This window comes from Camelina sativa, chromosome 18 (genome assembly GCF_030686135.1).
Source record: "Camelina sativa cultivar CO46 ecotype springtype chromosome 18, ASM3068613v1".
In the NCBI taxonomy this organism is placed as follows: domain Eukaryota; kingdom Viridiplantae; phylum Streptophyta; class Magnoliopsida; order Brassicales; family Brassicaceae; genus Camelina; species Camelina sativa.
In genome coordinates this window covers 2707694-2729497 of record NC_141897.1, presented here as the reverse complement: position 1 = coordinate 2729497, position 21804 = coordinate 2707694, and the positions used below count along the sequence as shown (strand labels likewise).

Below are 21804 nucleotides of genomic sequence, written 5' to 3'. Positions count from 1 at the left end.
ATCTTGGACAATAAGATTTAAGACGTGTGCATAACATCTCACATATAAAAATTCTCTTTTACATAGCAAATCATTATCTAAATTAAGTCTATCCTTTAATATGTGTTGCAATGTTCCATTAGCTGTAGCATTATTGAGATTCAAACTAAACACATTTTTCCCTATCCCCACTCTTTTAAGCATTCATGAATCTTACTAACTAAAGCATCACTAGTGTGAGGAAGAAGTATATCATAAATTGACAGAATTTTGCTATGCAATATCTATTTTGCATCAATATAGTGTGTAGTCACAACTATATATCCATCTTCATAAATAGTAGTCCAACAATAAAAAGTCAGACATATTCTACTAGGTATTTTTTCCATCTCAGACCTTAATCTCAGTTTTTATTTTTCCAAGTTTTGACCACATCAGCTGCAACCGTTTTCCTAGTATAACACTTATAAATCTCGGTTTAAAAACTATAATAATCCCTAAGCTCTTCATATTCAACCACAAGAAAAGGAAGATTATGTCGTATAATCACTCTACTAAACTTCTCCCTAGCAATTTTATCATCAAACTTCACCCTCTTTCTTCTACATCCACATCTATAGAGCATTCATCATAATGTTGTTTCAAATTAGATGTTCCACTAGTAGGCTGGCACAAATAACTCTTTGGACATCTCTTACAATATGCTCTTTCTTTACCATCATCAGCTTTTTCTATTACAAAGTGAATCCACATTAATGACGTCTTACGTTTTTTAGCATGATGAGAAGAACTTACTAGTATTTTAGATTGTGATACACTTGATGATGATGATTGTCCAACAACACCACTAAGAGCTTCTTCTTCATCATTTGATTCATTCATCACTTGTTCTGCAAACCAAGAAACAAGACCCATGAGACCAGATATAAAAAAACCCAGCATATGTGAACTTTATTGATTACTAATTTACTAGAGAACAACAAAGATCATCTTGAAATCATAGATACATCTACAGATCAACTTCTTCAAAGCACACTAAGACCCAAATTGAGTAGATACATCTACAGATCAATCGAATTGGCTAATACATAAGCTAATAAAAAAAAAAAACCCAATAGAAGAATCTCAAATACAATTGGCTTCAAAGCCTTCAATTGAATTCAAATGTTCCAACAAGAGTTTAGAAAAAACTTAAAAGACACAATATCAAACAAAACAAACATAAGCAAAAATTTAGAGAAACCCAGAAATCTGAGTCATTCATACCAGAAGTTTGAGTAGAGATCGAAGAAGAAGGGGGAGAACAGAGAAGCTTGAGTCTGTCGAAGAAGAAGAAGAAATTTGAATTGAGATCGAAGAAGAAGAAAGAGAGCTTGGTTTTGTTCAATTCGGTTTACACACTGACTCATTAATTAATCATATCCCGATAGAGGCCCGATCATCCCATTAATTGATGGCCCAAAGGAATGCCCAATTCCATCGAGATAGCTAATTAAAGAGCATTATCTCGAGGGACATGATGGATTGTCGAAATTAATGGCTCTTTTAGCCATTATCTCAAGGGGGCATGTGGAGAAAGATCCCACATCGAATAGATGCGAAGGACCTTGAGTAATATATAAAGAATTAGGGTCTCTTCACTTATTGGCAATTGGTTTTGAATAAGAAGCCTGTAACAAATCGTAATTTAACACATCTATATGAAAGTTGTGTCCGTTACTGCAGAGATAGAGAGAGGGAAAGCCTAGTGAGCTAGGCTCTTGCATTGTATTAATTGATTGAATTTAACAGTGTAACTGTGTAAGCAAAGTGAAACAAGCATTTACGTTTCAATTTAAACAAGATTGAGAATATGAACGGTTTCATTTACTTGATATCAATGAAACGTACATATACATTCAAAGAATAAGTAAAGCACAGAGATAACCGTAAACAAGAACCAAGTAAATCAAGGTTTGTCTTGGAAACCCCAAACTCTCCCATTTCCCAAAAAAGTTCCAAAGCCAACCAAAAACACAAGACACCACTATGCACATGATGTAACTCCTATTTATAGTGATTCTAGTCTTAACTAACTTGATGAAGTGTCTTGTAGATTCGATAAAATGTCTAAAATCTCTCATCATCAAATGTACCAAGACAACTTTTTCATACGACGGAAGCTCAGTTTCATAACATGAATACCATACTTGAGGTTCATCGTCTTCTTCGTTGGGAATAGTCCACATTGATGTATTATGCTCGAGGTCGTCGCATGAGTACCATACATAGTGAATACTCAGTGATGCACGTTCCATTTTACTCTTTATGGCCTGTGCGCGAATAGTTAATGGGTTTCCATCAGCACATTTAATCTCTTTCATTGAAAATTCTAAAAGATCCTGCTCTGTCACATCTTTTCCAAAGGCACACCTTGTAAATAACTTCATGGCATCTTCTTGGTTTAGACCTTGAACCTCATAAATCTCATTAACACCGAACTGCTCAAGTACTTGTTTATATCTTGAGATTATAATAATCAAGCTTCCTGGACCAAATTCACCACCAAGAAAAGACTCGGCGTCTTTAGCATTTCGCACATCATCTAGAGATATAAGAACTCGTTTTCGACGGTGGCTTGGCTCTGAAGGAGAAGGATTTAGGTCAAACTTTTCCACTGGAGTCTCACCCAAGTATTCTTCAGACAAAACTGGTCCAAGTCTCTTTTCACTATATTCTTTGTGAAAATCGTTGATGTAGCAAGAAGCATCATAGCAACCGGACATTCTTCGAAACACGGCTCTAGCTAGAGTTGTCTTTCCAATGCCAGACTCACCAAAAATGCCTAGAGTGCGGAGGCCCCATGACTGCTTGCATAGCAAGCTTTCAATGTCAACTAGCCACCTGTGAATCCCAATCTCTTCCGTTGGATAAAGCTTCTCAAACACTTCCCTCGCGATTTCTTCCACAAATTGGGATTCACTGCAAAAAAAAAAAAAAGATATTAACTAATTATTCCACATAGCCTCGTCAATTATGTAAAAAGTAATAGTGCATGGAATCTTTCTAAAGAAATGTATACATATGTTGAATAAATATATGAAATATTGAATAAATATATGAAATATAATTATTATAAAAACGAACTTAATTACTGGAAAATATAATATACAGAAAAATATTTGATATGATTTTATGTGCATGGCTCTGGTGTTCTAGTTATTAAAAACAAAGTTATTTAGGAAGAAACTATTAGTTATATACTTATATCTCATTTCTGACTTTTCATTTTTTAATACTAATATATAACTTTTTTTGGTTTAATACTAATACTAATATATAACTTAATATAAATAGTTTATAAACAAAAAAAGTCCCGGTTAGGAGATATCATTTAGGCATTGTGGATATGTGGCAATTAATAGATTAAATATTAACAATGTTTTAAAACACGATAGAGCAAAGTTGGTAAACAAAAACACGACAGACACTATTAGAAAACAGTCTTTTGCGAGAAGACTTGCGAGGAAAACTATCTCTTCTCAAGTTGTCGCCATAAGTAAACATACAAAATAGATAAATGGGTTTCGAAACATGTTGATATATAACATTTTGGTCAGATCAGCAAGTATCATTATAATTTATATATGTAGCATCATCTATTAAATTTTTCTAAAAGTTACTAAAATAATACGAGACACAAATCCCCAACTGCAATTTATCTTTGATTTAGCAAATAGCTTCTCGCAAAATTTTGATTAGTAAAGCTGATATCGGTGTGAGAAAATAATGTACTAAACTTTTTCTTTCTTTTTCTTTGTTTTAGATTTAACCCAATTACATGTAGTTCCTACCTTTGATCGTCATTTTGAACGTGTCCTGGCAACACAGCTGATTCTAGTAGAAAACGAGACCACGGCTCGAGCACCGCAATCTGCTGTGTCACGGATGATACCGTGACACCATGGAGCACCGAAACTACCACAAGGTCTTTGTTGTTAAGATGATTCACGAGATTTTCCGGCAAAGAGAACGTGTAATTCCTCGAAAAAACCACAACAAGAACCCTAATTAGGTCGGAGAAAATATCTCTCTCGTCGTCATGCTCATAGATCCCATGGCGGTTGAAACTAGCTCTTAGGTAGTCGATGAAGGAGGAGACTGATGAATCATTGTTGTCGTAACAAATATAAACGGTGTGCTTAACTTCCTCCTCCTCCTCGTTGTTGTTGTTCTCAATGTCCATATATTGGTTTGGAACATCAAAAGGTGAGAATAAAAAGTTGATTTATATTTTTCCACCCGCTTTTGTATGGAACGGTCCCATAGAGTAGTTAAGTATATATAAATGTAAGCAACAATTCTATGAATTATCACAACAATGAATATTTTAGAGGTCAATTGCTCATAAGGCGTACAAAAGCTTCTCAGATATATAATAAGACAGGTGGGGGAAGATTCAAGATTGAGTAGAATACAAGTTTTGGATTTACGTACCGCTATTTGCGTTGTTGACCGTTTCCTGGTTGGTGAAAAGTATACAATAATGTTTTCATCAAGAAAAACAATAATAAAAAGAAGTATAGACTAATATCTTGTTGAGCCTGTTTTATTTGCTATATAGCTAAAGTAGTGTAACAGGAAGTTTATTATTGAGCCGACAGTCACGTTTATTGCTTTGTGGAGCCTGATTGTTTTGGATCCGTTGTTCACAATTCAAACGTTGGCGGAAGTGCAAGTTTCAAAAGAGGTTACTAGTTACTTTTTTTTTTGTCAAACAGCTTACTAGTTACTATACTACTATATATTTTTTTTTTTGGTAAGCCAGGAGAGACAATGTTTCCCAATTTATTCATAAGAAAAGAAAATTACAGACAAACAGATCGTGGAAGGGAAAACCCAACCAAGTCCTGCAAAACAATAGAACGGACTGGTTCCAGAGATAAAACAAATGAATGAAAACCTAACGGAAGCAATAACGCATAGTTAGCTAAGCCATCTGCAAGACGGTTAGCCTCCCTATACATATGACCAATACGGACTATCCAGTCCCTTGAGATAAAGTCATAGCACAAACGTACTAGGAAAGACAACGGATGAGAGTCCTCAATCACTGTCGTTAAGAAACCCACCACCAGTTCTGAATCTACTTCCAACTCCACACGCGTTATACCCTTCTCCCAAGCAGTATACAACCCATAATAAACTCCCCAGAGTTCCGCCAACGGAGCAGTGCATATACCAATATTAAAAGCAAAACCTCCAATCCAGGCGCCATCACTATCTCGCAACACACCACCAGCTGTAGCCAAACCCGGATTCCCATGCGATGCGCCATCCGTATTCAGCTTAACCCATCCTACGCTTGGAGGAGACCATGCGATCATCCTCATCCCTCTATTTGGTCGCACTCTTCCACCTACCTAAGCCAAGAAAGAATCATACACCTCCTTGGCCCAATCCTTAAGGAAACGGACTCTATCCCGACACCGTGCCGTACTCTCGAAAATGTTCCCACACCGCCACTTCCAAGCCCACCATATCACCACCACAAACTGCGTAGCCCATGAGTAACCCTCCTGTTCCACATTATCTCCCAACTGAGTAAACATCCACTCCAGAATTGAGGAACCAAAAAAAGAAGGCAGTTGCGCGGAGAGAGAAGGCACCTCCAAACCCCTGCTATTGCTGGACAATCCCTAAGGACATGTATTATACTCTCAAAACCACCTTTACATACCTGACATACTGCCGTATCACAGAGATGTCGTCGATATCTTTCTGTGTTCGTCATCAAAGCCTGATTCCCAATCAACCATAAAAACGTACGCACACGTTCTGGAGCTTTGACCTTCCATAACCGCGTGAAAACAGCGTCATATCCTGGCGAGGTTTATCATTCCTGGTCAGGACAGCATAAGCAGATTGAACCGAGAATCTGCCATCAAGACTACCTCCCCATGATAACCGATCTGATGCTCCAGTCACGTTATCAATGACCACTGCTCGTAGTTGCAACTTAGCACAATCTGTTAAGTATCTCAATATCAGCGAGTCACTCCACCCCATACCATTACGCCAAGCTTCACAGGCTCTTACATTCTCATAACCCACTGGGGGCTCACCAACCAGCATGTCTATAAGAGGCTTATTAGCTAACCATTTATCCAGCCAAAAGCGTATCTCCCTCCCATCTCCTATGATCCAACTTAATCCCGGCATCACCACTTCTCGTAGTCCTATACTCACACTACGCCATGTTGATGACCAGTGGCTCTTAACAACTAGCCATGACTTGTCATGTGGATCACCAACTCTGTACTTTGATCAAAACACCCTAGCCCACAGACTACTCTGATCATGAATTAAACGCCAACCAACCTTAGCTAACAAGGCCTTATTCATATTCATTGCAGAACGGATCCCCAACCCCCCCCCCCCCCCATTCATTTTTTGGTGTACAAACTCTACTCCACGCAACAAGGGGTTGTTTCCTCTTAGCCGGAGTACTTCCCCATAAAAAAGACTTTGAAATCTGATCAAGCTTATTAAGCGTATGCTTTGGCAAGGAGATTGTGCTCATAGCGTGTACCGGGATTGATGACAAGACCGCCTTAGTCAGTGTTAACCTCTCCGCGAAACTTAGGAAACGACCCTTCCAACCCGACAACCGTGAATTCACCCTCTCAATGACCTGTCTGAAGGTCTCCTTTTTTATACGTTTATGTAATATTGGCATCCCAAGGTACTTACCAAGGTCCTGAGTGGATTGCCTACCACTTTCATCACTGATCAACTAAGCAAGTCTCTGCTTACATTCTTCGAAAAAAAGATTTTAGACTTATCCAAGCTCACCTTTTGGCCAGATGCTACACAGAAACTCTCCATCACTTTCCGAATAATCCGAATCTGAGCCGCATATGCTTCTGCAAAGAGAATGAGATCATCCGCGAAGCAAATGTGTGATAACTTGGGACCACCACGAGACAAACTGATTGGTTTCCATTCCTTGGAGTTAACAGATATTTCAATCAAGTGACATAGTCTCTCCAGACACATCACAAAGAGATATGGGGACAAAGGATCACCCTGCCTAAGCCCTCGTGATGGGGTAAAGGGTATTGTCTTCTCGCCATTCCACAAGACCGTCATTGAGGGTCCAACAACACACTGTAGTATCCAATTTCTCCACTCCGTAGACAAACCCGCCACTTTTAGTGTATCCTCCAAAAAATCCCAACGAACTCGATCATAAGCTTTCTCGAGGTCTAATTTCAGCAACATCCACCCCTTCCTACCGTTCTTACGCCGCATTGAGTGAACCGCTTCTTGAACTATCACGATATTATCGGTACTTAAGCGAACAGGGATAAAACTGGCTTGAGCTGGTCCAATGAGCTTTGGCATAACTGTCTTAAGTCTCAACACCATCATCTTCGTAATTATCTTGAACAGAACATTACACAAGCTGATTGGTCTGAACTGCGCCATATTCTCTGGTTTTACCACCTTAGCAATGAGTACCACCAAAGCATCATTTAACTCTCGTGGGAGCACCCCTGTCTCAAAGAAATCTAAGACAAAGCGAGTCACCGATGTACCGACCATATCCCAGCAATGTTGATAAAAAATAGGCTGGAAGCCATCAGGCCCAGGAGCCTTATACTTCCCCATACACCTGATAGAAAACTCCACTTCAGTAGCCAAAAAAGGTCTATTAAGAGCAGTTAACGCCGACTGAGACAGACGAGCAAAACCAGTTTGCGGTAAACTATGAACCACCACATCCACATCCTCTAGTGAGTATAATCGCTTGTAAAACTCAACGGCCATACGTTCTAAGTCCTCTGTATCCGAGACCCAATGTCCTGCAACATCCTTTAGTGACTCAATCCGATTTCGTCGTCTTCTAATTATGGTAGACGTGTGAAAGAACGTTAAGTTCTTGTCTCCCAACACTATCCATTTTTCCCTCGACTTCTGGTACCAAAGAAACTTCCTCTTGTTCTAAAACCACATCAAGTTCCTTCATCAATTTATCCTCCTCAGATAACAAGTCATCAGTTTGGTTCAGGTCCAGTTGATCTTGAAGAACTTTAATGTCATGAATCAGAGTATCCTTACGTCTATTGATATCACCAAACACTTCCCTGTTCCACTTCTGCAAAATGGTTGTCAACCTCTGTAGAGCCTCTGGTGTCACCAGCTCCCCATTCCAAGATGTAGACACCAACTCTTTGAAACCTCTATGACTCAACCATGCAGCCTCAAAACGAAATGGACGCCTCTGCGGGTTACCTTTCACCTCTGGACACAACTGCAAGTAGAGAGGGGCATGATCAGATGCCATAAAAGGCAAGTGTGAGACCACCGCTTCCTGCCACTTGAGACGGGCTTGAGGACAACACAAAATTCTGTCCAAAAGTTTCGCGATAAAAGTCTCAGCCACCCTTCCACGCCGCCAATTATATCTGTTCCCTTTAAACCCCATATCAATTAACGAATTTGCATTGATCCATTCTCCAAAGGAAAGTGAATCAGGAGACAGTCTCCCATTACCACCAGTCCTCTCATCCAATCTGACAATGGTATTAAAATCTCCTCCCATAATAACAGGCTCTTCCACACCATGTATTGACTGACTAAGCACCTCCCACAATCCACTTCTTCTACCAACTGTAGGAGCCGCATAGACAACAATCACATGAACCACCTCTGTCCCATTCTTAACCCTCGCATGGACAAACTAATTTGAGGACTCCACAATGTCAACATCCCCAATACTCCCCCTCCACAACACCCATAAGCCACCACTTTGTCCCTCTGCATCCACTCGATAAAAGTGTTCAAAACCAAAATTCTGGCAAATACGAACCGCTCGATCACCTCCAGCATGTGTTTCGAACAAAGCCAACATATCAATCGGGTTTTTCTTCAGCATATATCTAATTGATCTCCGGAAATTAGGTTTATTAGCCCCCCGACAATTCCATAAGATAATATTCATCATCGATTCACAACAACAAAGTAAAATTACAAGGGACCAACATTATGCGATCCCAGAGTCCACCACTCCATCCGGTGGATCCTGATACACAACCAAACCCCTCCTCACCAAATCCTCACCCACTCCATTATGAGTAGCATCCATATCCCTTGACTCGGAAGGCGTAGAATTAGTCTCCGCCAGTGATTCATCTTCATCCCGCAAAGCGAGATCCCCAGTTCTCCCAGAACTAGCTTTCTCGACTCGTAAACGTTTGCCAGATGCAGAGAGTTCCACTTCTCTGCGTGTAGGGCCAAAGACAAGGCCTCTCATGGGACTATTTGATAACACAGAGTTTTAAACCCTATTTTCCTACTGCAAGTGCACAGCAAAGAAGTAGTACTTAGGGGTCGAATCCCACGAAGATCAAATTTTACTCTATGGTTCTATTGGTTCAATTTCAAGCTAAGACAATTCAAAGTTGGTTTTTGGTAACAATTAAGCGATTAAAACGGTAGAAAAAGGCAATAAACAAAACACTAGATCAGGGGTAATTCTTGGGAATTTCAGAGATAGCAGTCTAGAACTCAAACATAAATATAAACTGATCCACTGTCGTGGCATCAATAACTCTATCTGATCGATTCTGTGCGGAAACGCGGAGCACGTGCTCAGACATCCGGAGCACATGCTCGGCGGTCCATAAACCCTAAACTGTCGTTTGAGCCCAAAATCGCAGACAAGCATTAAAGAACAGGAATGATAAGTTCACAAATCACCTACACATCAACTTTTGCAGGTCTAGGATAATTTACCCACTAATGTCTTTTCTAGCAACCTATTACACTTTTGATGAATAGATAAACCTAAAATCATAGATTGGGTGATCAAATCAACCTAAGCATTAAGACTAACAATAGTGAAGACAATCGATTATATAAAGCCCTATTTGTGTTCTGTTGCTAACCCATGAAACCCCCTTGAAACCCCCTAATCTAGCAAAGAAAACTACTCAGACATAGAGAATTGAATAGCCAACATAGATGAGAAATTTAATAGCATAAAAATAAAAAGGGTTCAGAGAATGCTTCACAAGGTAGCCGCTCTTCTCCCTCTCTCAAAAACGTCGCTCAAAAAAAACAAAAAGAAAAGTATATTCTGTCCCCTAAAAACCCTAGGTTAAATAGCATACAAGTGGAGAAAAATAAGGAAAGAATCCAAATTCAAATCTTCCTATTAAAAATCGATATCCTCTCTCTTTCTCTCACGAAGGATCGCCCAAAATAAGGGGAATTAGGCAGGGAATCGGCGCCTAGATGCTTGCCACGTGTCGTCATGAATCCGTAGAGTTGGGAGCATGTGCTCGGAAATCGGGAGCATGTGCTCCTGGGTCTAAAATCAGCTTTTCTGCTCCAATTCAACTCCTTTCTGCTCCGATTGCTCCTGCTGTTCCAATCCTTGCTTTTAGCTTCCTAGCCTCTTATTATAACCTGAAAAGGACTCAAACAACTACAAACCTATCAAATAAACAGGGTCAAAGTGAGTCAAAACCGTAACATATCAACTCCCCCGGACTTAGATCTTTGTTTGTCCTCAAACAAACTCAAACCAAGCGCCAAGAGAGCCAAGGTGGGAACTCGCAAAAATCTCAGAAACCGTGAGTAGACCATGACCTGCAGACCACATGTGTTAGAACAAGCTATACCAAAAACTTCTCCAGCAAACATCTCCAAAACCAGAACCATAATTGGCAATCAAACCCAGAAAAAGATCACTTTCCAGACAAAGACTCTTTACATTCAATTAAAATTGGCGTGAGCTTCTCATTACGGGCATTAAGCTAGTGAAATCGAGGCTTGGTAGATAAAAGGCTGTTTTAATGGTGGAGCTATAGAGTGTTTAGGGGTTACCATTACTTCGAAAGAGATGCAGGATATCGCACAAAATGGTAAGGGAGAGTGGACTCATTGATGTCCACAACCTCTAATCGCTCTCCTCTTCTTATCTTCTCAAACTCAGCCTCTCTTTTCTCCTCAGGTTACAACGCATGCTCGGGGGTGTGTAACACTAGCTCTGGTCCCTTTCCATCATCCTTAAACTTTTTTTTTTTTTTTTTTTTTTTTTTTTTTTTTTTGTTGAGAAGGATGATGGGGGATCTTCTTCTGATATTGCCCCTGGAGCATGCGGACCGTATCCTAGGCTCTCTCTCTGCTCAAAACAACTCGCGGACTCGGATGTATATAATTTCAGAGCAGGTGCTCGCTGGGTTGGAGCACGTGCTCTGTCCGTCCGGCTCTTTCCTCTTTGGCTCTCCAGCAAGAGCGAGTTAGAGATTGTGTCAGTCCTGCTCTCCCCGACCGTTTTGCACATAGCTGCACAGAATGAGAAAACAAAAATACAAGTGCAAGTGGTTTGAAAGGAGGTTAGGCTCGGGGTGGGTACTAACTTAAAATGAGCTAGCTATTCAGGATCAGCAAGATTGGCAAAATGAATAAGAAGTCCTGAATATGTGACACGTTCCCTATCCTAATGCCCAAAACGAAAAGAATTTAAATCCGGTTAGGTTCCAATAAAGTAGAGTCTAAGTCGTTCCGGTGAAACCTTAATGGGATGAAGCTTTTCTGGCCAGGAGAAGGGTCCGAATGTGAAGAGGTATTAGCTCGTCTCTGTACTCTCAGTTCTGCAACAATGGTCACTAGGAAACGGTCAAACTCACAAATGGTTAAAAACATCACAGATTTCGGTCCTAATTCCCACAAGTTTTGGTTCGACTCACATGACAAACTGACTCAATAAAAAGAAAAATAAAGAAAACAAAGGTCATAGGTGACCCTCCCCCGGACTTACTTCACACCGTCTCCGGTGTGAAAATAAGCCAAAGAGAGACCTAGACAAGAAGAAAAATAAAGATAACAACAAAAATGAAAAGAAAATAAGGTGGATAGGACAATGATGGTGTGTGTAACCGTGATCAGGCGTCGGAATTGTCTGGGCTCTCGCTCTCCGAACGGGCAAGGTGGCGCCTTCGACGTGGTGGTCTCACCGGTGGGCTTGGGTCTGCGGCGGTGGTGGTGTGGTGGCAGCGAGGCACTGGCGGACCAAGTCAGGGTATAAGTCGCCCTCCCAAGTGGTAAAGATCCCAACACGCGCTTGGCACAATATCTGGTAGACTTGGTCATGCAGGCCGAGCATCTTGAGCGTGTCATCACAAAGAGTGCGGGTGGGCTCGATCTTTACGGACAGCAGTTTGTTGTATTGGTTGGCGTCCCTCTGGTCCCAAACCGTGTCAGACTCAGCGGGTAACAAGTCATCGTTCAAGTTGAACGGTTCTCCCTCACACCGTGGCCACGGGAATGATTGTGAATCGTCGGTCGGTCGCTTTGTTGTGCTCTTTCTTCCTGAGGTAGAGCATCTAGGGGCCATCTGTACCTCGAGTGTGTGCTTAAATGGACTAGAGATTGAGGATTGTGGTGGATAATGAAGCAACCTAGTCTCAAAAATCACTGAAATCGGTCTAGTTTTGAAAGAGTTAGCAATGGGAGAGAAAGAGAGCTTCGACGACGACGAGGAGAAGGAGAGAAGAAAGAAGAAAGAAGAAAAGAGAGAAGGGTTTGTGATTTGGTGGGTTACCTGGGCCTGGTGGGCCTGGGCCTGAAATTCATTAACTTACCTGGCCCAATCGCTCTTCTCTGTTTCTTCTTTTGTTTTCAGTTTGCCGAGCATGTGCATCTGGTTGCTCGCGTCCTGCGAGCATGTGCTCCGCATCTTCCTTTTTTTTTTCTGAGTTCGCCGAGCATGTTCACCGGGTTGCTCGCGTCCTGCGAGCATGTGCTCCGCATTTTTTGTTTTTTTTTGTGTTGCCTGGTGGGTTGCCTCCCACCCAGCGCTTGTTTTAAGTCATTAGCTTGACTCGAAAGCTCCTTAGGCAATGGAAGGGTCGCCTAGGGCGAAGGTTTCACCCCTTGCGTGCTCAGAGGTGGCAAGATATGGTTTCAGCCTCTGTCCATTCACCACAAATTCTCCTCCTTTTGTGTCCAGCAACACAACAGCCCCATATGGTCTAATCTCCTTGATGGTGAAGGGTCCGGACCATCGTGATCTTAGCTTTCCGGGAAACAGTTTCAGCCTAGAGTTGAACAACAAGACTTGATCATTAGGAGCAAAGGTCCTAGTGAGGATCCGCTTGTCATGGTAGGCTTTGGTACGCTCCTTGTAGAGTTTTGAGTTTTCATAGGCGAGGTGCCTAATCTCCTCTAGCTCATACAGTTGCATCTTCCTCCTTTCATGGGCGCTCTTAGTGTCAAAGTTCAGCATTTTCACTGCCCAAGCAGCCTTGTACTCTAGCTCAACAGGAAGGTGACACGCCTTACCATACACCAAGTGAAACGATGTAGTCCCCAGGGGTGTTTTGTAGGCGGTTCTATAAACCCATAGAGCCTCATCTAGCTTCAGAGACCAATCCTTCCTTGTTGTGTTCACTGTTTTTTGCAAAATGCTCTTGATCTCCCGGTTAGAGATCTCAACTTGGCCGCTTGTTTGTGGGTGGTAGGGGGTGGCGACCTTGTGCCTCACTCCATTCTTCTTGAGAAGATTCTCAAAGACCTTGTTAATGAAATGCGATCCACCATCGCTAATGACTACCCGTGGGACACCAAATCGTGGGAAAATAACTGACTTGAACATCTTGAGCACGGTCTTTGCATCATTATTGGGGCTGGCCAAAGCTTCTACCCACTTGGACACGTAATCTACAGCCACCAATATGTACTCATTGTCGAATGAGTTCGGGAAAGGTCCCATGAAGTCAATTCCCCAAACATCAAATACCTCAACCTCCAAGATGAAATTCTGAGGCATCTCATTCCTCCTGCTGATGTTCCCTTGTCTCTGACATGTGTCGCAAGTAGACACGAACCGCTGCGCATCTCTGAACATGGTAGGCCACCAATAACCTGCTTGAAGAGCTTTGGACACGATTTTGAAAGTAGCAAAGTGTCCAGCATAGGGTGAGCTATGGCAATGAAACAAGACTCCAGGAACCTCCTCCTCAGTCACACACCTCCTGAAAACACTATCCGAGCAATGCCTATAGAGGTAAGGCTCATCCCAAAAATACCGCCTTATGTCTTTTAGGAACTTCTTCTTCTTGTTCCCCACAAACTCAGTGGGTTCTTTCTCTGCTGCTAGGTAGTTCGCATACTCTCCAAACCAAGGAAAACTCGGATGTTTGTTGGTATCGATTGCCTTGCATGGGGTTTTCGGAGCGTGTGCTCCCAAGTGGAGCATGTGCTCGGCGGGATCAAAGATGCCAATCGAGTAAACATGTTCTTCAGGAAGGCTATCATCCAAGGGTAGCTCTTCTTCATTCCTCATTCTTGACAAGTGATCTGCAACTCCGTTCTCAATACCCTTCTTGTCTTTAATTTCCAAGTTAAACTCTTGAAGCAACAAAATCCAACGGAGTAGCCTTGGTTTTGCATCCTTCTTGGTCAGTAGATACCTCAATGCTGCATGATCAGTGTGAACAACCACTTTGGAACCAACAAGGTATGATCGGAACTTCTCAAAAGCAAACACGACTGCTAAAAGTTCTTTCTCGGTTGTAGCGTACTTGCACTGAGCCTCATCCAAGGTGCGGCTGGCATAGTATATCACGTGCAGCTTCTTGTCTTTTCTCTGTCCCAGAACTGCTCCCACGGCATAATCACTCGCATCAGTCATGACCTCAAAGGGAAGGTCCCAATCTGGCGGTTGTACAATCGGAGCGCTAACCAAAGCTCCTTTGATCGTGTGAAAGGCCTCCAAGCAAGCAGAATCGAAATCAAACTTCACTTCCTTACACAACAGCTGGGTAAGTGGTCTTGCTATCTTGGAGAAATCCTTAATGAACCGTCTGTAGAAACCGGCGTGGCCAAGGAAACTGCGGATCTCTTTTAACGAATTAGGCGGTTGTAAACTCATCATCACCTCAACCTTGGCTTTCTCAACTTCAATCCCCTTTTCAGAAATCTTGTGTCCCAGCACTCTCCCATCTCTGACCATGAAGTGGCATTTCTCCCAATTCAGCACCAGATGTTTGTCTTCACACCGCTGCAACACCCTGCACAAATTAGACAAGCAAACGGAAAAAGAGCTCCCATAGACGGAGAAATCGTCCATGAAAACTTCCATTATATCCTCAATCAGGTCAGCGAAAATGGACATCATGCATCGTTGGAAGGTCGCTGGCGCATTGCACAAGCCAAACGGCATTCTGCGGTAAGCAAAGGTGCCGTAAGGACATGTGAATGTGGTCTTCTCTTGATCGTCGGGATGGATTGGGATCTGAAAGAAACCTGAATAGCCATCTAAGAAGCAGTAATAAGGATGGTTAGCCAATCTCTCAAGCATTTGATCAATAAAAGGCAAAGGAAAATGATCCTTACGGGTCGCAGCATTAAGTTTTCTATAGTCTATGCACATGCGATGTCCCGTAACTGTCCTAGTAGGAATCAACTCATCCTTATCATTCTTAACCACTGTAATTCCACCTTTCTTAGGGACTACAGGAACTGGACTAATCCAGGAACTATCAGAAATAGCATAAATTACACCCGCATCTAGAAGTTTCATTATCTCTTTCTTAACAACGTCCTTTAGATTCGGGTTCAACCTCCTCTGATGTTCTACCGAAGTCATTGATTCATCTTCTAGATGTATCCTATGCATGCAAAGTTCTGGTGAGATTCCTGGGATGTCATCTAGTGAATACCCTAGAGCATTTCTATACTTCCTAAGTTCACAAAGGAGCAAAGCGGTCTCTACATTGTTTAGTTCAGAATTCACTATCACGGGGTATGTAGAGTTAGGACCTAGGAACGCGTACCTTAGCCCGGCTGGAAGTGTTTTTAGCTCTACCTTTGGAGCTCTTAACTCGCTCCAAGGACCGTCCGCTGACTTCACCGGAGCATGTGCTCCGGAATCCGGAGCAGGCGCTCCCTCGGCGGATTCCTCCCCTGATTGGTTCTCATTGTCTAGGCTGGCGTAAGCTACCAGTTGCTGGAACCGTGTACCTGCATCCAAAATGCGTGTAAAACCATCAGCTTCCTCATTCAAGAATCCATACTTACCCTCTGCCTTTGTCAAGGCAACCTCCAACGGGTCGAGAGTGAGTACTTCATCGGTAACCTCATGTGCAACCTCTGAACCATCATCAACCACAAAAGTCTGACCATCTATCATAGGTTTCTTGAGCAGCTTATTCATCTCAAACCTTGCGATCATATCCCCCAGCTGGAGATCGATCGCTCCCCCTTGCACATCTATAATCGCTCCAGCTGTGCATAAGAATGATCTACCTAAGATCAGGGGGTCACGTGGTTCTTCTTCAAGTTCCAGAACCACAAAGTCTGCTGGTATAAGCGTGTCCCCTATCTGGACATGTAAATCCTCCAACACTCCTATGGGGCGCTTGGTGGATCTATCTGCGAATACTAACGAAATCCGTGTAGACTTGAACTTCGTGTATCCCAGCCTTTTAGCCACTGAATATGGCATAAGGTTCACACTGGAACCTAGATCACAGAGGGAGTTTGCAAAAATCGTTTTACCGATTCTCACGGATAAGACAAATCGCCCTGGATCATCTCTCTTCTTTAGCACTTTGTTTTGCAGCACAGCACTGCACTCTCTTGAAACCATCATCACTTTCTTTTCCTCTGACACTCTCCCAGAAACCAACCCTTTCACATATCTCTTTAAAGCAGGTATCATCTGAACAGCTTCAGCTAGGGGTAGTTTTACCGTCAATTCTCTCAACATCTCCTTGCACTTTGCATCCTCCAAATCCTTGCGAGATTTCTTAGGAGGAAAAGGGTAAGGAACCCTAGGGGTGTACACGCGTGCAGGAGGTACCTCAGTAGGAACAGTCTGATCGGGAGTCGGGAGCACGTGCTCGCTAGATGGGAGCACATGCTCGCCGGATGCTTCGGCTTCTTTTTGACTCGACGGTGGAGTCTCAGCAGCATGTTGAGGAAGGTATTCTTCAGCAATACCCTTGCCCTTGTCAATCCTAGCGGATGGTGCTTCTCTAGGGGGTAACTTCTTTCCTCCCCTTAGCTCAATCGCATTGACATATTCGTTCCGCGGGTTTGCTTCCCCCTTTCCGGGCAGAGTCCCAGGAGTTCTTTTCACGGCTTCAGCAGTCTGTGCAACCTGAACATCAAGCTTCTTCACATGTGACATTACTGCCTCATACTTCCCATTAAGGTCATTGTACATGGTATCGACCTTGGCGTTGATTTCCACTGAAGCTTTTTGTTGATTCACCAAGAGTTGTTGCATCATGTTTTTCAGCTCATACTGAGAGCTGCTAGCAGATGAAGGTCCCAACTGCTGGTTGGTGAAAGGCAGTGCTTGCTGAGCGCTTGTATATGCCTGCTGGTTCCCCCCTTGGAAACGGTTTTGAGTGGGCACAAACTGTTTGCCTTGGAAGTTGTTTGAGAAGGTTTTCTGATAACTCATCTGATTCTGAGCTCCTTGCTGCGGATGCACCTGATCCTGAGGATTCTCCACGTTGGTGCTTCTGTAGGACAAATTCGGATGGCTTCTGTAGTTCGAGTTGAAACCCCTGTTCTGCACAAAACCTTGCCCACTCACATAATTAACCTCCATTGTTTCATCCTCTCCATCACAAATCTCCTGAGCTAGAGGCATGTCTCCGGTCTCATCGACAAAATGGACAGTTTTCTGGCTCCCCTTCAGGAGAAGGTTCACCTTGGCCGTCAACTCATCAATCTTTTGCGTATCGACACTGTTGACCTTCACGGACCTGCCATACTCAGGGGCCTTGTTGCTGGAGCTTGCAGCTAGGTTCTCAATCAACTGATATGCTCCTTCCTTAGACTTTGTCATAAAGTCCCCATTGCTGGCCGAGTTGAGAACGTTTCTGTAGTCCCAGTTAACTCCATCATAGAAAATGCCCAGGATCTGTTCATCACTGAATCCATGGTGTGGACACTCTCTACGGTACTCTTTGTACCTCTCCCAAGCCTCGCAGAAGGCTTCTCCAGTGTGCTGTTGGAACGATGAAATCTTGTTCCTGAGGGCAGCGGTCTTAGCCTTGGTGTAGAAATGGTCCAGAAACGCAGACCTACACTGTTCCCATGATGTCAGAGACCCAGGTGGCAATGACTTCAGCCAACGTGAAGCTCTATCCGCAAGAGAGAAAGGGAAGAGCTTGCACTTCAGGAAGCCTGGCGGTATCCCATTTGAACCAGTGGTGCTGCATATCTCCTCAAAATTCTCGATGTGGTCCATCGGAATCTCAGCTGGGAGACCGTGAAATAGGTGCTGCTTCACTAGAGAGATCATCTGTGGCTTGATCTCAAAATCTTGATTCGGATTGGTAGGAGGAACGATCGCCGCTCGGTTGGTGTAGGACACATGCGGGTTATCCTTGTCCCCAATGGACGGTTGCGGCGGCGCGGCTCTTTCGTGTTGAGCACGGAGCAACTGCCCCAATTGTTGTCGAAGTTGCTGCAACTCGGCAGCCATATCCTCATTGTTTCTGTTGTCACCCATGTTGACGGATTGAAACTTTCTGTTCTTGCGGTTTGTTCTTTCTGCCAAAGAGAGCTCTGCGACTGACAAAGCAACTAGTTCTTCGGTGTTGTTTCTTCTTGTAGATCTTCTTGACATGCACCCTGAAACACACGCAAAGAAGAAGCAGAAAGACAAATCAGTAAGGTCTTAGTCTAGTAATTTCGCCGAAAACCAAAGGTAAAATTTTGGTCCCCGGCAACGGCGCCAAAAACTTGATAACACAGAGTTTTAAACACTATTTTCCTACTGCAAGTGCACAGCAAAGAAGTAGTACTTAGGGGTCGAATCCCACGAAGACCAAATTTTACTCTATGGTTCTATTGGTTCAATTTCAAGCTAAGACAATTCAAAGTTGGTTTTTGGTAACAATTAAGCGATTAAAACGGTATAAAAAGGCAATAAACAAAACACTAGATCAGGGGTAATTCTTGGGAATTTCAGAGATAGCAACCAAACAACTATTCAGGGCATAGATTAAGTACCAGTCTAGAACTCAAACATAAATATAAACTGATCCACTGTCGTGGCATCAATAACTCTATCTGATCGATTCTGTGCGGAAACGCGGAGCACGTGCTCAGACATCCGGAGCACATGCTCGGCGGTCCATAAACCCTAAACTGTCGTTTGAGCCCAAAATCACAGACAAGCATTAAAGAACATGAATGATAAGTTCACAAATCACCTACACATCAACTTTCGCAGGTCTAGGATAATTTACCCACTAATGTCTTTTCTAGCAACCTATTACACTTTTGATGAATAGATAAACCTAAAATCATAGATTGGGTGATCAAATCAACCTAAGCATTAAGACTAACAATAGTGAAGACAATCGATTATATAAAGCCCTATTTGTGTTCTGTTGCTAACCCATGAAACCCCCATGAAACCCCCTAATCTAGCAAAGAAAACTACTCAGACATAGAGAATTGAATAGCCAACATAGATGAGAAATTTAATAGCATAAAAATAAAAAGGGTTCAGAGAATGCTTCACAAGGTAGCCGCTCTTCTCCCTCTCTCAAAAACGTCGCTCAAAAAAAACAAAAAGAAAAGTATATTCTGTCCCCTAAAAACCCTAGGTTAAATAGCATACAAGTGGAGAAAAATAAGGAAAGAATCCAAATTCAAATCTTCCTATTAAAAATCGATATCCTCTCTCTTTCTCTCACGAAGGATCGCCCAAAATAAGGGGAATTAGGCAGGGAATCAGCACCTAGATGCTTGCCACGTGTCGTCATGAATCCGTAGAGTTGGGAGCATGTGCTCGGAAATCGGGAGCATGTGCTCCTGGGTCTAAAATCAGCTTTTCTGCTCCAATTCAACTCCTTTCTGCTCCGATTGCTCCTGCTATTCCAATCCTTGCTTTTAGCTTCCTAGCCTCTTATTATAACCTGAAAAGGACTCAAACAACTACAAAACTATCAAATAAACAGGGTCAAAGTGAGTCAAAACCGTAACATATCACTATTCACCTTAGTCAATTTTCTACGTGGCCCATTACGCTCAACTGATTTATTACCAACCCGTTTCTCCAAAGGACCGTTTCGTGGGCCTCCACTACCTTTCCCTGTAAAGCCCATAAAACTACCTGCCTTAGCTTGGGGAAAACTCCGACTCATACTCGAGTTATTACCTAAATCGACATTTTCTTTATTTCTCTCCTCCGAATCACAACTTCCCTTATCTCCTCTGAGATCATATCATCATCAAACCTTTCAAATCTGTTAGCCATCACAATATTCTCCTTATTTTTAGTAACTGGAATTTCCTGAAGATTCTTTTCCTTAGTTGGGACCGATTCACCCGCCACAGCCACAACCCTATTCTCCAACCTCTCTGGTCACCGTCTCGGTCGTCTGACCGCTGTAAAACCATCTGCACCCTCCTTACTTCCCCCAGAATCAACAACAGCGGGGGAAACCGTCTTCGCCATCACCAGAGATGTCCCCGCGTTTTCCTACAGTCCCCGTGGGCAAGATTGGACCAAATGTCCGTACAAACCACATGCCGAACAGATATTCGTAAGACCTTCATACGCAACATAATACCGCTCGCCATTGATCAGAATGGTACCCTTAAGTGGTCGTTTTAAATTCACCTGCACACAAATTCTAGCGAACCTGGCCCGCTCAAAACTCAACGTGGTTAAGTCAACTTTTATCGGTCTCCCCAACCCTTTAGCGACATTCATCAGGATTGACTTGTGATAAAAACTCACCGGGATGTTCGACAAACGAATCCACACCGGGGTTGTAACGATATCATCTCTCAATGGATCAAACTCTGGTGACCATGCTTTCACCATAAGATAACTCCCAAAAGCTTTCCATGGCCCCCCGGTCAACGCTGCTACAAACTCCTCCTCTACTTCAAAACGAACCATAAAGAATTGTCTAGGGAGATCCATAACATACATAGCCTTCTGTGGTTTCCATAGATCCCTCAACTTTCTATTCAACACAGGCAAAGGGATCTGCCTTCCCAGAACCTTTACAATCATACACTGCTTCCACATGCCATACATCACTTCCAAAACTTCTGATCCAATAGTTACAACCGGCTCACCGTCCTCACCATTGGGGAACTCCAACCTCACTCTCTGTGTGACAAAATCATCATCCAGCAAACTTTCCGGCACCGGCATACCACCTGCACCACTCCCCACAACCCTCTGTGCCCATGTCCCTATCGGAGCATCCGGCGGATCCCCCAGTGGCATGCCTTTCTCACCACTATCCATCATAGTCACGTCATGGTCATTCAGCGGTGGAACCCTAGACTCTCCCATTTTCTCAAATAGGAGTATACTACTATATTTATATGAAACATGCTCTGTTATTTTATTTTATTTTATTTTCAGATTAAGCTCCGTAATTGCTTTGCTTTTTACGTTTTCTAATACTCACAAAACATTATTCTTGTATACATGTCCTAAAATTTAGACATAAATCGTAACATTTATAAGCTGAAGAAATAAAATCTTACCAGCTGTCGCATTTCAAGTACATGGAATAGGAGTTATTGATAATTATCATTATTATTTCTAGTCTTGGGCAAACGGTGAAATCAGATTAAACCGACCAGAGAGAACCAAATGTTTTGGTTATCGGCACCAAGAGATTAGAAAGAGACAAACCAATCGGCCAAATTAATTAGAGATTTCGAATGTCGGTTCGATAATTGGACCGATCAGTTTTTGTCTAACCCAAGATTCTGCAGCCATATATAAGGATAAAATAATTAATAAGTCATTTACCCTAATCATTTATTTTC

At 42.6% G+C, this 21804-nt stretch overlaps 3 protein-coding genes and 1 non-coding gene across 4 annotated transcripts; 1 reads left to right on the top strand and 3 right to left on the bottom strand.

The window, feature by feature from the left end:
* Positions 1-1823: 1823 nt before the first annotated feature.
* LOC104760384 (putative disease resistance protein At4g19520) lies at positions 1824-4361 on the bottom strand. Its single transcript, XM_010483305.2, has 2 exons — positions 3813-4361; positions 1824-2940 (listed from the first exon to the last, which is right to left on the bottom strand). The coding sequence occupies exons 1-2, from the start codon at positions 4202-4204 to the stop codon at positions 1878-1880; spliced, it is 1455 nt and encodes a 484-aa protein (XP_010481607.1). The 5' UTR covers positions 4205-4361; the 3' UTR covers positions 1824-1877.
* A 7622-nt stretch (positions 4362-11983) lies between these two features.
* On the bottom strand, positions 11984-17269 carry LOC147921411 (uncharacterized). Its single transcript, XM_087497668.1, has 2 exons — positions 14835-17269; positions 11984-12431 (listed from the first exon to the last, which is right to left on the bottom strand). The coding sequence occupies exons 1-2, from the start codon at positions 17267-17269 to the stop codon at positions 11984-11986; spliced, it is 2883 nt and encodes a 960-aa protein (XP_087353794.1).
* A 655-nt stretch (positions 17270-17924) lies between these two features.
* LOC147921410 (small nucleolar RNA R71) lies at positions 17925-18031 on the top strand. Its single transcript, XR_015589905.1, has one exon. It is a non-coding gene; the product is annotated as a small nucleolar RNA R71 (small nucleolar RNA).
* Positions 18032-20488: 2457 nt separating this feature from the next.
* Positions 20489-21319, bottom strand: LOC147921409 (uncharacterized). The gene has a single exon (XM_087497667.1). The coding sequence runs from the start codon at positions 21317-21319 to the stop codon at positions 20489-20491; it is 831 nt and encodes a 276-aa protein (XP_087353793.1).
* Positions 21320-21804: the final 485 nt, after the last annotated feature.

What these genes read in the sequence shown, in the direction of transcription:
- LOC147921411 (XM_087497668.1), bottom strand. Translation starts at nt 17,269, where the DNA reads ATGATGCAACAACTCTTGGTGAATCAACAAAAAGCTTCAGTGGAAATC. An exon ending in CACGCCGGTTTCTACAGACG is followed by an intron (nt 12,432 to 14,834) that starts GTTCATTAAGGA and finishes TTTTGAGACTAG; the next exon opens with GTTGCTTCATTATCCACCAC.
- LOC147921409 (XM_087497667.1), bottom strand. Translation starts at nt 21,319, where the DNA reads ATGGGAGAGTCTAGGGTTCCACCGCTGAATGACCATGACGTGACTATG.
- LOC104760384 (XM_010483305.2), bottom strand. Translation starts at nt 4,204, where the DNA reads ATGGACATTGAGAACAACAACAACGAGGAGGAGGAGGAAGTTAAGCAC. An exon ending in GTTCAAAATGACGATCAAAG is followed by an intron (nt 2,941 to 3,812) that starts GTAGGAACTACA and finishes TTTTTTTTGCAG; the next exon opens with TGAATCCCAATTTGTGGAAG.